This window comes from Heterocephalus glaber, unplaced genomic scaffold (assembly GCF_053883595.1).
Source record: "Heterocephalus glaber isolate CG9 unplaced genomic scaffold, H.glaber_assembly_v1.0 deba00001613, whole genome shotgun sequence".
In the NCBI taxonomy this organism is placed as follows: Eukaryota; Metazoa; Chordata; class Mammalia; order Rodentia; family Bathyergidae; genus Heterocephalus; species Heterocephalus glaber.
In genome coordinates this window covers 33,488,150-33,504,736 of record NW_028258384.1, presented here as the reverse complement: position 1 = coordinate 33,504,736, position 16,587 = coordinate 33,488,150, and the positions used below count along the sequence as shown (strand labels likewise).

The 16,587-nt window shown below is 32.9% G+C and overlaps 1 protein-coding gene across 2 annotated transcripts in view; it reads right to left on the bottom strand.

Annotated features, from left to right (window-relative positions):
- Dnaaf6 (dynein axonemal assembly factor 6) overlaps positions 1-16,587 on the bottom strand; it is a 44,068-nt gene that overhangs the window by 21,220 nt on the left and 6,261 nt on the right. For both annotated transcript variants that reach the window (XM_021241580.2, XM_021241579.2), the window contains 4 exons: positions 15,262-15,384; positions 12,221-12,293; positions 9,464-9,569; positions 3,440-3,536 (listed from right to left, as the gene is read on the bottom strand). In XM_021241580.2, the coding sequence (XP_021097239.1) occupies positions 3,440-3,536; positions 9,464-9,569; positions 12,221-12,293; positions 15,262-15,381 (396 nt within the window). In that variant the 5' untranslated portion in view covers positions 15,382-15,384. The remainder of the gene's footprint in view (positions 1-3,439; positions 3,537-9,463; positions 9,570-12,220; positions 12,294-15,261; positions 15,385-16,587) is intronic.

Here is a 16,587-nt window from a genome sequence, read left to right as displayed (position 1 = left end):
GGTGGAGGGAGTGAAGGGAGGCCTAGGAATGGGGAAAAAATAAGAACCAAGATGCATCATGTAAAGGTACAAGTTCCCAATGATTAATGTAATTGTGTTGTATACCTAAAATGTAACAATAAAAGAATTTAAGAAAATAAATAAATAAATAAATTTTAGTTCTCTGTCTGAGGAATAGCTGGAAAACTTTTTCTTAACAGAGGGAGTTTTATAAGGAAAGATGGAGAATATAGATAGATAAAGAATGAAAGGGATAATAAAATAAAATAAGGCAGAGGTGTTCTCTTGAGGTGTAAAGAATAAAATATATCACCTACAGAACAAAACCTCTAGGTCTCTTATTATTCTTCCATTCATTTACACTATTTGGTACCTTGTAAGCACATCCTTAGTTTCTCAACTACAATATAAAGAGGAGAGGCTAGATTAGTATTCTTCAAACTGTGTTCCAAGGAGCTGCTGTCCTAAGAGCTGCCTCTTGGGTGGCAGTACCTTTTTAGCCAAGTACTACCTTTTTAACCAAGGAAATGGTACTGCTATGTGTTTTATGTTCTGGGCTTTCTCATAAAATTATATTTGAACGAAATGCTTGGCAGCAAAAAAAGAAACAAAACAAATTTGTAAACAATGGATTAGCTCTAGCTCTGAAATACTTAAGTATAGATTCAGTATTTTTTTCATTAAGTTTATTGGTACATTTTGGGTATAAAATAGTTTTAGATTAAGTATTTTTAATTTTAAAAATTATTGCAAACAATGATACTTGGTAGGTACAGATTTGGGAGCAAAGCAGCAGAGAATAACAATAGGGTAAGCAAAATTTGAATAATGAAGCTTCTGGGTCTGGTGATAGAAAAACGATTTCCTGAAGATATACACATTCTTAATTCAGAATTCTGTTTAGTACCATCACTTGATTTAGGATTAACAAATCTTGCACTGTTATTTGGAATACAGGAAGGGTAAAGAAAAGGGTGGTCCTTTTGAATTTTTAAAGCCCAAATCACTCCTTATACTTAAATTTTGTTCCTATTGTTTTCCTCAACTTAAGCAAGAGCTTAAGCAAGTTTTTTTTTTCTGAAAGTGTCTGGATTGGAATATTACATACAGACCATGTCTAATACCCAAATAAAACATTTAATCAATTCTAAGGTACCATCTTCCTCACATTTTAATGTTTCTGATATTTGGGTACATCATACTATCAATGTGTACGTTATTGTAGTAGTGTACCTATATTTCCCCAGAAGCATTGTTATTAAATTATGGGAATATTTATAATTTAATGATGTCTTAGATTCAAGGAAACATTATATTATCAATAGAAATAAGAAACACCTAAATTTGAATAAGAAATACTGGAGATGGGGTCAACAATTTCTCTTACCTTGAGTCTTTTATTCTTTTTCACAATACTGGGGATCAAACCTGAGCCTCATTTATGCTAGATGAATACTCTATCTCTGTGCTACATACCTTTAACCAAAAATCCAGGGCTTTTTAAAGGAAAAAAATCTATTTTGAAAGTTAGGTTACCAGTATACCACTGTCCGTATTTACTTTTGATCTTTGTTATATTCACTGCTTACTCAAATATGTAATGCTATTTCATGCCTAGATAACATTCCATGTTCTCTTGCCTCTATTTAGAATGCCCTGCTTGGAATGTTGTCTACTATAAAAATCTTATCCACCCACATCTAGTTGATCCCTCTCTGCTTTATATCACTATGTACCTGAGATATGCTTCTATATATGTACTTGCCATGCCGAACTGCAATGATTGGTTAGGTGTCTTATCTCCTTTATTGCAGATTGCTTAGGGACAATTTACTGTTTCTTACTGATTTTTGTGACTAAGTACTTAGTGATTGGTATGTAGTAGCATTTATTGATACCGTATTTAAAGACTGAATAAATGAAGAATGAAAGAGAAAGAAAGGAAAGCAAGAAAAAAATAACAGTATATAAGAAGTAAGGTACTGTAGTCCCAGAAAATATTTTATTTGCTGCTTCCCTTCAGTAGTGTTCATGCCTTATCCAAACCTTCTGAACTTCTAGTAATAGACTTACAATTACATACACTGTATTTAGCTGTTAATAATAAAATTCATTTATGTTAGTTTTATTTCCTCAGTCAATCATAAATTAGAGGGACAGATCAAGTCTTCTGCATAAACTTATTGAGGCTGAGATAAATTTCATATTCCTATTATGAAGTGCGATTTAGTTTCTAAGATTATTTAGTATACTTTTTAAATTAAAACTAGTGGCAATTTGCATGAGAGAAATAGGAAGGCTCACAACAGTTATATTTATCTAGAACCTAGAATTTTTCCAGAGCTTAGAGCAATCCCCAATAGTAGATATCAAATACATAATTTTACAGTAATTTAAGACAGAAGAATTTGAATATTACTGGTAAAACCCTGGGAGCTAATTATGTTCAGATCACTTGAAATCTTAACTCATTAGAGTTTGAAAAATCTCCTGAGGTACTTAAAGTCACTATTCTCATTATGTTACTTGATTCAATTGAGTATCTTAGATTTTGCTAATAAGAGAAAACTTGAAGTTCATGCTAAAGAGAAACTTCATTTATCATTTGCTTAAGGAAAAAATATGAAGCATTTTTATGGGTACCTCAGAATTCTATCATGTAAGAGAGGAGAGAAAAAGAATCATAGCCTCGGATTTCAAAACTAAAACTTTTAACATCAGAGCTACTTGTGCATGTTGCCGAAATATGTTGAATTCCACACTTTGGGTTTGGCTCAGACTTTTTAACAAGATTATTATGAGAGTCAAAAAAGCAAAAGTAAGGTAGTATCACTGATATTGTTTATATTGGTATTGATATTATATAGAAACATTGATTTGGCAAAGGATGCTGCTCAACACGCTGTACATTCAAATAAGGGAGCCAAGCAACATTTTAAATGTCTTCTTAGTAGTTTAAATCAGATGTTCAGATCCAAAAATTAAGAAGAAAATATTATTTTAAATCTCTCATTACAAGTTGAGTCATTACAAGAAATATATAAATAAGCAAGAAGACAGACTGAGCAAAGGAAATGATTTATTCTGATTGCCTATCAGTTCATCAGAAGGTAATAACCAATAAGATAGCATGCGTGAAAAAGAAATAGAATGAAAGAATTTTCAGACCAATCAGATTAGGTAGTTTTAATAGAACTAGAAATAGTGTACTATCTCATGCAATTTTATTATGATTATTTATAAATCTCATCAACTGTGTAAGGTTAGTTGATTTTTGTACATGCTATCAATTTTAAACTGCCCTATTATTCCCCTAGTACCTAAAATATAGCAGCCACTGTTTATAAAGAGATTAAAGACTTGACTACAATATTATGTATATAATAGTCAGTCAGTTTAGATATAATAGTCATACAGAAAATGGAGAGGATAAGCTTACCACTAGCTCCTGACAACATGCAGTTGAAGAGTCTTTTCTTGTCAATCCTAGGTATACATCCTCCGTTCCTACCTGCTGTTTGAATATAATCTCATACCTGAAAAAAGTCAATGAGGATAGACTCTAATGAAAGAGCAATTTCCTATTATAGAAAAAAACTAGAAACTTATGAGAATATGCTATTACAAAAATTAAAGGGCAAAATAAAGTGCTAGCTGTTTTTCAGACATGCAATAGAACATAAAAGAATAGAAATCTAGAAAAGCAATGAAAATATCAAACATTTAAAAGCAGGATATTTATTTTGTACTTGTTTTCTAAAATAAAGCTTAACTGCTTTAGAGTTATACTAATAAAATGGGTTGAAAGAACTTCTAATAAGTTTAAAAGTAGAATACAGTGGCTAGAAAATAACTGGGCCCATAAACCAGGGTTTGAAGGATATATTGAAACCCGCCTCTGCTAATTTTGAATCACAGATTTAGAAAATCCAGATTAAAGGCCTGGGGCTGTCATTTAGTGTGTGGTAGAGTGCTTAAGTAGCAGGCTTGTGGCCCTGGGTTCAATTCCCAGTACTGGAAAAAAGAAAGAAAATCCAAGTTTAGTACTGTCTTATCATGAGGTGTGTGTGGGTGTCAACTAAATGATCTCTATGGTCTTTTACGCTTAGAAAACTGTATGATAGAAACACCAGTAATGTGGTCAATACAGCTGCCTATAGTGTTTAGAATCATTCTACAGAATTATTAGTTTCAATAAAAGATCATTCTGGTATTTTATCCCACATACAATTCACATATTTTTTTCCTTCCTTCTAAATTTGGGCTCCTAGGGATAGAATGGTTTATAAAAGCACCCTGTCAGAAGGTACCTATCTTCTCAGATGGAATGAAACAAATGTGTACAGTCTCTTTCTTTTCTTCTTCCTTTTTGTTTTCTTAGTGGTGTGGATGGAACCCAAGGCCACATGCATGCTAGGTAAGCACTTTATCACTCAACTACATGCCCAGTCCTACAAATTATTTTTTTTTGTTTAATTCTATCCTAATGAAGAAATAGTAATCTCTGGATAGAAAGACTAAAGACTAGATTGAACTTTTGACCATTTGAAAATAAGAATACTCTAAATGAAAAAAGAATGTCTCTGAGTTTAAATAAAACTAGCAATAGGTAGTTATTTGATATGTGGCACTTTTCCCTTAATAGACTTTTATGTCTACCAAGTATTTACAAAGGTGAAGCAGGTTAAAACAAGCAGAAAGTATTGATCCATATGTTGGTGACTTCCAGGTGCATCTGCTCATTTCAGCTTTCACTTGGAGATCCAAATGCAATTTTCCAACTGCCTGCTGTACAGGTTTGCCTTGATGTTCCAGAGGCACCTCAGAGTCTACATATGCAGGACCAAACTCATTGCTTCTCCAACTACCTACATTCTCTGTCACAGCTAAGGCAATTACTAGTTACTTAGTCACCCAAGCTAGAAACCTCAGCATCATCTTTGATGCTTTCTTCTCACCCATTGTATCTAATCAAATACTAAATTTTCCTTCAAACTCTCGGTAACGACCCCTCATACTTCTGTCCAAGGCCAGTGCTTAGTTCAGGCTCTTATTGTTTTTCATATGGCCAATTGTGATTCTTGTTTTGTGAACTGCCTGCTTATGGTCTTTACTCATCTTCCTCTTTATTCATTGAGGCATTTTGAAATGTATTTTCATAAAGAAGAATATAAAGATAAAAATTTTAATTGGTGTAACCATTGTGGAAATCAGTGTGGAGATTCCTCAAAAAACTAGGATTAGGGGTCCCATTTGACCCACCTCTTCCCTTTCTGGGTATCTTCCCAAAAGAATTAAAAGCATGAAGTGATCAGATTAATAAATGTATATTGGTAGCTGAATTTAGCAAAGAAATAGAGATAATCATGATTATACCTTTATTTTTACAGGAAGAGATATAACTAGAGTATGTGTCTACAGAAGTAATAATGGCTTCCAAAGAATATTTTTTAAAAGGAACAAAATGAGTACAAATTAACTCTTCAATATAAGCTATGAAGTAGTAGTTGGTTGTGAATTATAGTGGCACCAGCTAGCCCCTCTATGATTTAAGGGTCTTTCAGTGCTTCTAAAATAAGCCCTTATTTTCAAGTGTTTATAACAGATAAATTCTCTTTTCCTGGCTAAAGCTTCTGTGAAAAGCCTCAGCTTGGGAAGATAGGGTTTTTTTTTTTTCAGTTACAAAATCTAAGTATTTTGACCCTTCAATTTGGAGGAGTGCAAACGTGGAAGTAAAGTTTTAATTTTAAATACTTTCAGTGCTCAAAAATAATGCAATCATTGTATTGTATATAATGATTCATAGGTTGGTCATTCATCATAATTGACTACAGAATTTATATAAAAAAGGCAAAAAGATTCAATCTTGAATTAAGTCTGGGGGGATTTGGCCACTCTGCAGATGCATTGAGTTTTAGAACAGTAATGAAATTCTACCTACAACGCAACTTTGAGCATATGAATGATGCAGAATGTTGTGATGGTTGTTAATGTGCAGAAGATCAAAGCTATTTACAAGGAGTGCCTACAATTTTCCAGTAAGATACAAATTAAGATCACATCATATATATATATATATATATATATATATATATATATCTCAGCAGAGTAGCTTTAGCTTAGCGGGGGAGGTGGGAAGATGGGTGTGGGTTGTGCAGAGTTAGTGGGACCTTGATAGAAAACTTTATAAACTTTTTTCACTTCAGTAAAGATTTGTCTTGCATCTTGCTGTCATTAAAGGCAGTTGATCCTAAAATTTCAATCACTTAAATATACCCACAAAACAAAAATATATAACCTCCATTTCCCCTGGACTTTAATTTGCTCAATTATACCTCAGCATTGTAGCAGCATTGTGTACCTGACACAGTGCTTTGATCTTTTCATACCCTTTGTACTGACCTGAAGGAGATCTAAGAGTCCTTTCTCCTTTTGACTTTGAATCACAGCCTTAATGTGGTCTTTCTTGCTTTATGTCCTTTTTCCTAATGTAAAAGTGTTTTAATGCTTCTTGTTTGTATTGGGTAGCATGGGGATAAGATTTTAACTGGTTATTCTTGAATTGCTTTTATAATAAACCAGTTTTTTAATCTTTAAATTCATCAGCTTTTTACATTTGTGTTCTTTCCATTTAAGGCTTCTTAGATCTAGTTATGATTAATGGAGCACATTGATTTGAAGTTTCAGATATTCCAAAGCACTATTTTGTAATAACTATTTTCTAAACATACTGCCTTAAAAAAACAGTAAGAAAGTGACTGTGATACAAATAATGTTCCTGTTCTAAGTATTCGTATTAAATAGATCCATTCTCTTGGAGCATAACAGACTGAAAAATATCAGTGATTATATAAGCCAGAATTCATACCGATCAGTGTTGAAACTCAAAACAGTGCAAAAACAAAAGGCAATATCCAGTGATTAACAATTTCATAGCTTTTGTACATCTGAGAAATGAGTAGTCAGATGAATTTTTATCTTTGCATGTTTTTATAAGAATTGTGGATGTGCCTACCTTAACAGTTATTTCTTGTATCTTGAAAAATATTTTCCACATTTTAAATGTTTTATATTAGAGATTTCTTTAATGCCCACTTGTCAAATATATATATATAGTACCAATGTTATTATTTTTTTGTTTTAGATGTAAGAGCATGCTCATGTTAGGTACTTACATAAATTGTTACATTATTTTTTCTTATGTACTATCTTTTTGTTTGTTTATGTGGTTCAAATATATTCTTTCTTCACAAAAAAAGAATTAAAAGCAGCCCAAGTACCCATCAACTGGAAACTGGATAAAGAAGATCTGGTTTTTTAATAAAATGGAGTACTACTCAGCCATAAAGAGTGAGAAACCAGAGTCATTTATAGCTAAATGGATGCATATTGAGGCCATACTCTTAAGTGAAATAAATAAGACACACATGTGTAAATACTGAATAGTTTCTCTAGTGTGAGAAACTGAAAGTGTAAATAAGGATTAAAAGGATTAATAACTAATAATTGATACTTTGAAATAGGAAAAGGTCCAAAGGGGTAGGGGTGGTGGGAGAAGATGGGGAAAGGGAAGAATGGAAAGGAAAAATTATGAGAAAAGAAAAAAATGGAAACGAAGTATGTAAATAGGGAAGGGTGGAGGGGTGAAGGGCGCACAGGTAATGGGGAAAAAATAAGAACTAAGATACATCCTGTACAGGTACAAGTACCCAATGATAAATGTAAATGTATTGTATACCTAAAATGTACCAATAAAAGAATTTAAGCAAAAAAAAGAATTAAAAGCATCATACCACAGCAATATATGCACACCCATGCTTATAGAAGCACAGTTTGTAATAGCTAAATCTTGGAAACAGCCTAAATGCCCATCAACTGGAAACTGGATAAAGAAGATGTTGTGTTTTTTTTTATAAAATGGAGTACAAAAGGAAAAAATGGACACAGTCTTTGTAAATAAGGAGGGGTGGAGGGGTTGAAGGGAGGGCAGGAGAATGGGGAAAAAGTAAGAATTAAGATATTCCTGTAAAGGTACAAATTCCCAAGTATGAATGTCATCATTTTGTTTACCTAAAATGTACCAATAAACTTAATGAATAAAAAAGATAAAAAATTTATAAAGCACTTTTCTCATATTTTGACTGGAGTTACAATTCATTTAAAACTTTTGTGGATAGTTCAATCCCCAGTACAAAGAAAAGGTGAAAATTTACTAAAATTTGGAATTTGCTGAGTGTGGCTATGTGACATTCATTAGACAATTTGACAAATGACTGGCTTAATTCTTACCTTTCATATGGATGTGCAGGCACCATATGAACATAACCTGAGATTTAATTTCTTTATTCTTAAAATGCAGACAGAAATGTTGTAAAATCTCCTTTGATTTTTATTAGGTTTACAGTTTTTGATATTGTTTATTTGAAAGCTGGATACTTCTTTCTAGTCAATTATTTGCAGTCTTCCATTGTTTCTATTTTCAGAACTTGTATAGAAAAGAGAGAGCATAAGAGATTTTTTTTCAAAATATTAGGCAGTTTTGTAGTCAGGGTTAGAAAAGTTGTCAGGTCCCTTGCCATAAAAGTCTTTAAAAACTAATAAAGTAGTTTATAATTTAGTAAATATTGATTTTGTTTTTCCAGCTATTCTAAACAATAATGATTTTATTTTAAGTTAAATATATTTAAAACTTAGTCTATTTAACCATTAATTTCATCTATGTATGTAAATATACTTTAAATTTCTTACAATACAAGATTAGGTTTTTTTAAATTCAGAGTGAAAGGAGTTTTTGTTATAATTCTAAATTTTATATCTATAATTCAATAGCATTGAAAAATTCAAAGTAAGGCTTGAATTTGACTTGCAAAATACACTGCATACTAAGTAGAATCCTGAAATATCTAATTAAAAAGTCTGGGTAATAATTTGTAATTGAAAGGAGGACATAGCCTTTTGTTTTTTGGGTTTTTTTCGGTACCAGGGATGGAACTCCGAACCTTCCTCTAGCAAGGCAGGTGGCGGCACCACTAAGCTAAATCCCCAGTCCGACATAGCCTTTTACTAAAATTGTAGAACACTGAGTAATTAAAAGCCAATCTTTGACCCATAAACATGGTATTATAATTTGGTTTCTGTTAATGTTTGCAATTTAATGAAATATTTTTCTCCTACTGTTAGTTCCACATTGGACAACAGACTGATATTAAGTATAAATTTATAATGGAAATGACTACTGTATATTTTTCATTTTTAGTAGGTAAATACTAAAAGGAAGATGTTGTGTTTTATTATTTGTTTATGCTCTATAAGGGGAAAATCGTCAATTATATATGCCTTATGTGTGTCACTGTAGTTTCACCTTCTGTGTGGTGTAAGTCACTATATGAATCTTGTCAAAACAGAATGATATGACACGTCTAACTTAAACTTCTAAACACATTCCTGGCTTTGCTTGACCTACTCTGGGATTTCTCGAACATCCCACATGTCATCATACTCTGCTCCTTCCGGAACCTCTTCTGGATTCCAGATGTCCTCGCTGTTTTCATCACTGGTTTGAGGGATGACTATAAAGAAAGAGAATGTTAAGCTGAAGCTGTTGATTGTTTTCCTCCTCTAAATGGCTCATGTTCTCCACACCATTTGGGGATAATTGAAATAAAACATGCTCTATTTGTATCATTAGCTTGGTCTTTTAGTCCAAACAGACTAAATTAGTAATAACTGACTAAATATTATCAATATAGACCAATACATTGTGGAATTATAATAACTGAAGATAAAAACCACACAAGAAAAAGATGACAATAAGATAATCTACAATCCAACTGTCTGGAAATAATCAATGTTGGCATTCTGGCAAGAGAAATCAGCAACAGAGCTAAGAGACAACCTACAATGTGGGAAAAAAATCTTTACCAGCTGTTCTTCAGACAAAAGTCTACTATCTAGAATATATAAAGAACTAAAAAAAATCAGACCCCCCCAAATATAAAGACCCAGTTCAAAAATGGGCATCTGAAATGAACAGACATGTCTCAGACTAAGAAGTAAAAGTAGCAAATAAACATATGAAAAAATGTTCAACATCACTGGTCATTTGAGAGATGCAGATGCAAACAATGCTGAGATTCCACCTCACCCCAGAAACAGTGACTGCTATCAAGAAACCAATAACTAATGGTGTTTATCTTTCTGTTCTCTCTCTCTCTCCTTCCTCCTTTCTATCTGTCTCTCTGTCTCTCTCTATATATAAAAATATATCTCTCTATATAAAATGTATCTTTCAGAAACAAAGAAGATTATATTTAAAATACTTTTATACAAAAGAAAATATCAAACAATCTGATTTGGATAGGAATATGTTATCTTGTATTTTGCTTTATTATATAAAAACCTTTTGATATCTTTTTATGCAAGCATGACATTTAAAACAAATAATATCAATTAAAGAAACTAAAATCAATGGATACAATGATTATTTTTTAAGCCAGTATTTTCCTCATGTACACGGGAGCTTTAAAGAAAATCTCTATCACTCGTCCTTTATACAACATCAAGCAGATGCTTGGATTTCTATAGCAATCTTTAAATGTTTAAAAGTAGACAAATTCCAGTAGGCATGCAAAAACTCAGCTTGCATTTGTTCTATTGTGGCATCAAATGGAAACCTGCATTAGGTGCAGAACAATGAGTCCTTTCAAGCATTCCCAGAAATGTCCCTGATTGTCAGCTTTTCAATTCTAATTCTTTTAAAATTATCTGTTTTTATCTAGCATAGGCTTTCTAAAGCCTAAGTACAGATTTATGTCTAACATTTTACATATGACTCACTACTCTCAAAATCCAGTGATTATTAGAGCTGTATTATGGGATGGGAACTATGGTCAGCACAGAAATACATCCAAATTTGAACCAGTTTGCCATATAATCTCTCCAGTAAGCCAAATAGCCTCGTGAGTATATGCCACAATAACTGAAATTTTAAAACCATTCTCAGACCTCATTTTAGACATTGTTTTCAACATTTTCCCCAGATAATCTTTCATAATTAGCTAAATTGGTGGACAAAATTCCCTTCCTCTCTCCCTGTCCATCCTCTAGTAACTGTGATCATGACCAATAAAATTAGAGCCTTCTATATTTTTAAACATTGGTAAAATGTTCAAGTCTGTGAAAATATATAGGACAAAATGCTAAAAATCATTAACAATTTTATTCTAGTTTTTTTGACTTGTGATTTTTTTTTAATGGTGATTCTGGGGTTTAAACCTAAGACCTCTAACATTCTAGGGCAAGTGCTCTACCACTGAGCCACATCTCCAGTCCCTGAACCTGTGATTTCTTTTTCAAATAATCCCATCAACTTTAATTCAAAAACATTTCATTGTAAGATAGAATTGTGCAGTGATTTGTTTTATTATCTTGTCCAAAAGTCTATAGCTCAATCAGACCAGGAATTCTTTCTATTTTGATCATCATTATAGTCCCAGTGATAATCATACTTTGCGGTACATAATAGGTTCTCCATAATTTTCTTCTTTTTTTTTTTTTGGTACTGGGGATCGAACTCGGGTCCTTGCACTTGTGCAGCAGGCGGCGAAAACACTGAGCTAAATCCCCTTCCCCATAATTATTTTTAAAGAATTAATTTTATGAAATTGCCCAAACATAGGAAAGTAGAATGCGAAGAAACTAAATATTTTGATAAATAGATTCAAGAAAAAATTATCTAATTACATATGACTTAGTCTTTTATCTTAGGAAATAGACCAAAAAATGTGAATAATTTGAAGTAAATTAATTTTTATTATTAGAACTATTTCCTTGCAGCAATAGAATAAAAACATCACTATAAATAAATGACTATTCATCATTTTCATGATTATTTTAGTTCATCATGTTTTTCCTTTTCAAAATAATTTTTAATTAGCAAAAATTTTATATATGTATCATATACAACATGATGTATATATTGTATATATTATAGAATGGCCAAACCTAGCCAGTTGACATATATGCATTATCTCACATTCTTACCACTTATTTGTGATGAGAACACTTAAAATCTACTCTCATGTCAACTTAAGTGTACTTAATAAATAATAAATAAGTCTTAATAATTACTAGTTTTAGCATTACTCTCCCTTTGATTTTGTTGCAAAGTAAACTATTATATTGATTCTATTGATATATACTGCTATATTAAGTAACTTACCTTTGAACTCTTCTGCTTTTGGTGGTCCAATATTCCCAGGACCCATGGCTCCAACAGCAGATGAACAATTTGACTGGGAAAGAAAAAATAAAGTTCAACATTCTATAACTACTACTTATAGAATGTATATGATTAATAACACTTTAAATCTGTTAAGCTTTCCATCTAGAAAGCTGATAAAGTTTTCCAGTTTACTCATTGTTGTTATACAGCAGAGAGACAGATCTCAAGTATTATTTTGAATGTGTTTTTCTTGTCCTTTCAAAAAGTATTCAGTTTAATAGACTCTGGGACAGAATTGATTTTTGGTCAGACTAAATCCCCAGTTCCAGCTCAGTGAATCATGTATCCCTGGGGATAAAGGAACGGGACACATTCATCTCTATGAAGGTTAGAACCAAGTGTCAGTAGAAAAGCACTGACAATTTTGGATTTTGGCAGTGTCTGTAATTAGATGGGGGATAGAGGTATGGGAAACTTTTGTAAAAATAAAGAGACTAGTATTCAGACTTCAGAGGATCCGTTTGAAAGCCCTGATAACTGCTTTTATTTCTTTTCACTATGGAGATGAAACATTTTCCTATTCCACTGCCTCATGGCACTTAGTGGATTTATACAGCAACCTCAGACTAACAGTGTCAAATACATGCTGAATCACATCATTCTTCACACAATAAATGTTTACTTTGCTATTGTCTGTACAAGCTTACTCACGCCTGCAAGACTGGCCTTGACTCACCAGTACAAAAACAGTATTCATTTTTCAACTAAATATAACATATTGCATCACTAATGTAGTGGCAGCTACCTCACTGGTCTCTTTCAGGGATTCCTTATATTTCACAAAAATCCCAATTTCTTACAAATTGGTCTTGCTGCTGTCAGCCTCTGCAGATCCAATTCACTCCATCGCTAGCAGCCAAAAAAATTATCTCTTTGGATCTTGGCCAACTAGTATCTCTATTTGTCCTTTCTCAGGCATCTGTCCTCACCTCCTAAGGCTTCAAACATGTACAAAATTTAGGGTGTCTTGTTTGGGCAAGGAGAATAGTGTCTGTTCCTGAAATATGGTGGAAAATCTCACTTGAGTCTTTATTATGCTGTTATTCCAATAGCTATAAATCAGAAATTAATCTACAAAAATTCAACAGTGTTTGAAACAGCAACTATTCCTTTTCAAAAAAAAGGAGATTCAAAAGTTCTATGTCTGTGGTTAAGGCATCGCAGGCATTTTTATGTGCAAATCCCAAAACAGTGTTCTAAACACTTTTCCTCTTTTTAATCACTAAGGTCATTAAGTATGTAGTACCTTTTAAAAATTATTAATCATAATACCAATAATCAACCAAGGCACATGAATCTTGGAACATGAGGGTTTCTTGTTTTGTTAAGTGCCTCCTTCCACAGAAAATTAAAATAAATAGAAATAAAACCTTGAACAATCCTGACAAAACTGACATGTTCTCCATGGACAGTGATGATTGGATCAGTGTATTAGAACAAAGGAGAATTTTGATTGATTAATTTAATGAAAATAAAAATTTCACGTGAAAAGATGGAATGAAATAATAAAAACATTAAAAACCATCTGGCATTTGTTTTCTATAAGGACATCATTTGAGCCTTTACCAGGAATCTACAGCCTATTATCTGAGCAATTTACCACTGCAATTCATGCCTCTTTGCAATTTGTAAGAGAGTTTGAACATCCTTTTCACAATGTCTGTGAAGAGTGGTGAGCCTTATTTCTCAAAGGCCTTAACATTCCCTCAGGAGTTTGAAAAATAACACACTATCTCCCAATCTCCCAGATTCTTAACAAATAATTTAGAAGAGGGATGGTGTAAATGTAACAGTTCTCTTGCTGTTTGCAAAGTCTATTTTCAAAAGCACACCACTCCTGTAATCATTCCACAGTTCTCCAGATTAATACGTTTTAAAAAATGAAAGGCAGTTTCTCTCCTGGAAAATTTAATACTTCATTAGAAGCATTAATTATTCTTTCTCTATTCTGATACTCTAATTCTATACTCTAATAATATCTGTACTGTGGTGTCTGAATGACCAATTATCTCAAAATTGCTTGTAACTCAGATATGCAGAATCATACATTATTATAGTAATTTTCCTTTATAGATTGTACAGTTCTGTAATATGATGTTGTAGTCCCTCTGCTCTCATAAACATTTACCTTTTCTCCTAAAACATGTCTAGATGCAAATAAACATTTATAGACATAAACACCAAAGGTACTTGGAAATATTTGGAAATATACTTGTTTTCTGACATTATGACCAAAAAGAATTTGGGGAGGAACCAACTGATATATATGTTTCTTTAAGATGGTTTATTCATGGTAATGGTAATTTTAAAATTCATTAAATAATTTAGTGGAAATTGATATATTATATTATAATATGAAATTTCTGCCCCAAACTTTGCTTATCATAAGCAGACTGATAGCCAAGATCCAGTGATATTTAAATATGAAGAATAGGAGATTACATAAAAGTATTTTGGTTATTCTGGAAGCCAGTTTTAGTAATCTGAAGCTAATTTGCCTTATTATTTGGATCAAAATATTTTCTCTTCTGTTTTCATACAGATAAATTTTTCATATAGGTAAATTTTTTAAATTTAAGGGATTAGTACTCGAGGTTCCATTAATACTTTATAATTGAAAATTTGTTTTATAAAAATACAGTCTAATGTAAACAGTCCTAGCTACCACCCTTTGCAATGGCTGTCAAGCATTCCTTGACCATAAATATAAATGACAAACATTTTGAAATGTGGCTATTGCTACCATAGTTACAGAACTATTTTCCTATTCAGTATTCAGGTGGTTTAGAAAAAAATATAATTATGTGTGCCAGAAATGTACTAGAGGTTATACTGTCACGCATAATCAGCCTTGCAGCCTCCTGTGAATATATCAAATGACACAGCTCTGCTCTCACACCAAGGTGGGAACAAGTTGTTTAAATACAGTTCTACAACTTCCCTGAAGAGAACTAATTCATTTACAAGTATATAACCACCTGCCCAGAGTCAGAATCATCTTCTTCAGGATAAAGTAGATTAGAGAGGTCTTGCAAAGCAGAAATTGAAGATATAGTTCCAATTTCCACATTTCCAGTCTTCGTATTTTCAGATTCCATACTCTGAAGAAGAAAATAATCACAAATAAGTGTTTTATTTTTCTGTTTTATTTATTGTCATATATCTCTTCTTTCACTGGGTTACTCCATTGTCTCTTACTCTTATGTTAAAATACTTGTAAACTTCTTCAAATATATGTTTTGCTAACAGAGACCTGGGGCAGCAAGTAAACTCAAGCATTCAGCCAGCTTTACTGAAACTTCATATTCAATCTAACAAACACTTACTGAACACCTACACTAATTGTTCTTAAGTGATGCTTAAGAATCACTCAGGGGCCTTAAGATGTAGCTCAGTGGTAGAAATCTTAGCAAGTATGAGTGAGGCCCTGAGTTCAAACCCTAGTATCACACAGAATCACTTGGGAGGTTGGTTAAAATTGCAGATGCTTACAGGTTATGTACCATTATTTGGGAATGAAGCCTTTACACTATCTTTTTATCTGTCTCATATATGTTGTTTAGGCTATGTATTCCATTCAGTTAACAAGAAAAAAAATGGTTTCTTAAGAGATATGCCAAGACAACCTTTACTTATTTTGTGCTTTTGCCTCAGACAAGCCTGTACCTTTCTGGTTTATTTGGTGATGCTGTCTTAGTTACTTTTCTTGTTGCTGAGAAAAAATACCAGACATCCAAAGTTAAAGGAGGAACAATTTATTTCAGCTCACAGTTTGTAGAGGTTTTAGTTCATAGTTGGCTGGCTCCAAGGCAGGGATGCATGGCAGAAGGGTGTTGCAGAGGAGAAACAGTCCATGGCAGGGAGAAGGCAGCAAAGCAGGGAAGTAGTAAGCAACCACAGCAGTCCTCTTTCTGTCCCTTATAGTCTATCCTGACTACCCACCCTTAGGGCAGACAGCACTCACACCTGGGGTGGGGCACCCTTAATCCTGCCCATGAAACTACCCAGAACTATGCCAAAGCAGTCAGTGGACTAATTTAGAAATCATACACTCTTGATCCCAGCATCACACAATTAACCCCAGCCTCCCACACTCTAGATCTAGCCACTTCTGAAAAGCCCCACATATGACTGCATGAGGTTTTGGGGGGACATCTAGACACAAGCCATAGCAGGTGTCTAGAATAAATTGCCACTTGAGAACTCTAATGAGTTGGTTCACTGACTTTAGTGAAGGTTCACATACAATGAAATAATTATTTATCTGCTCATAATAATACCACTATATACGTCTATTGTAGAAA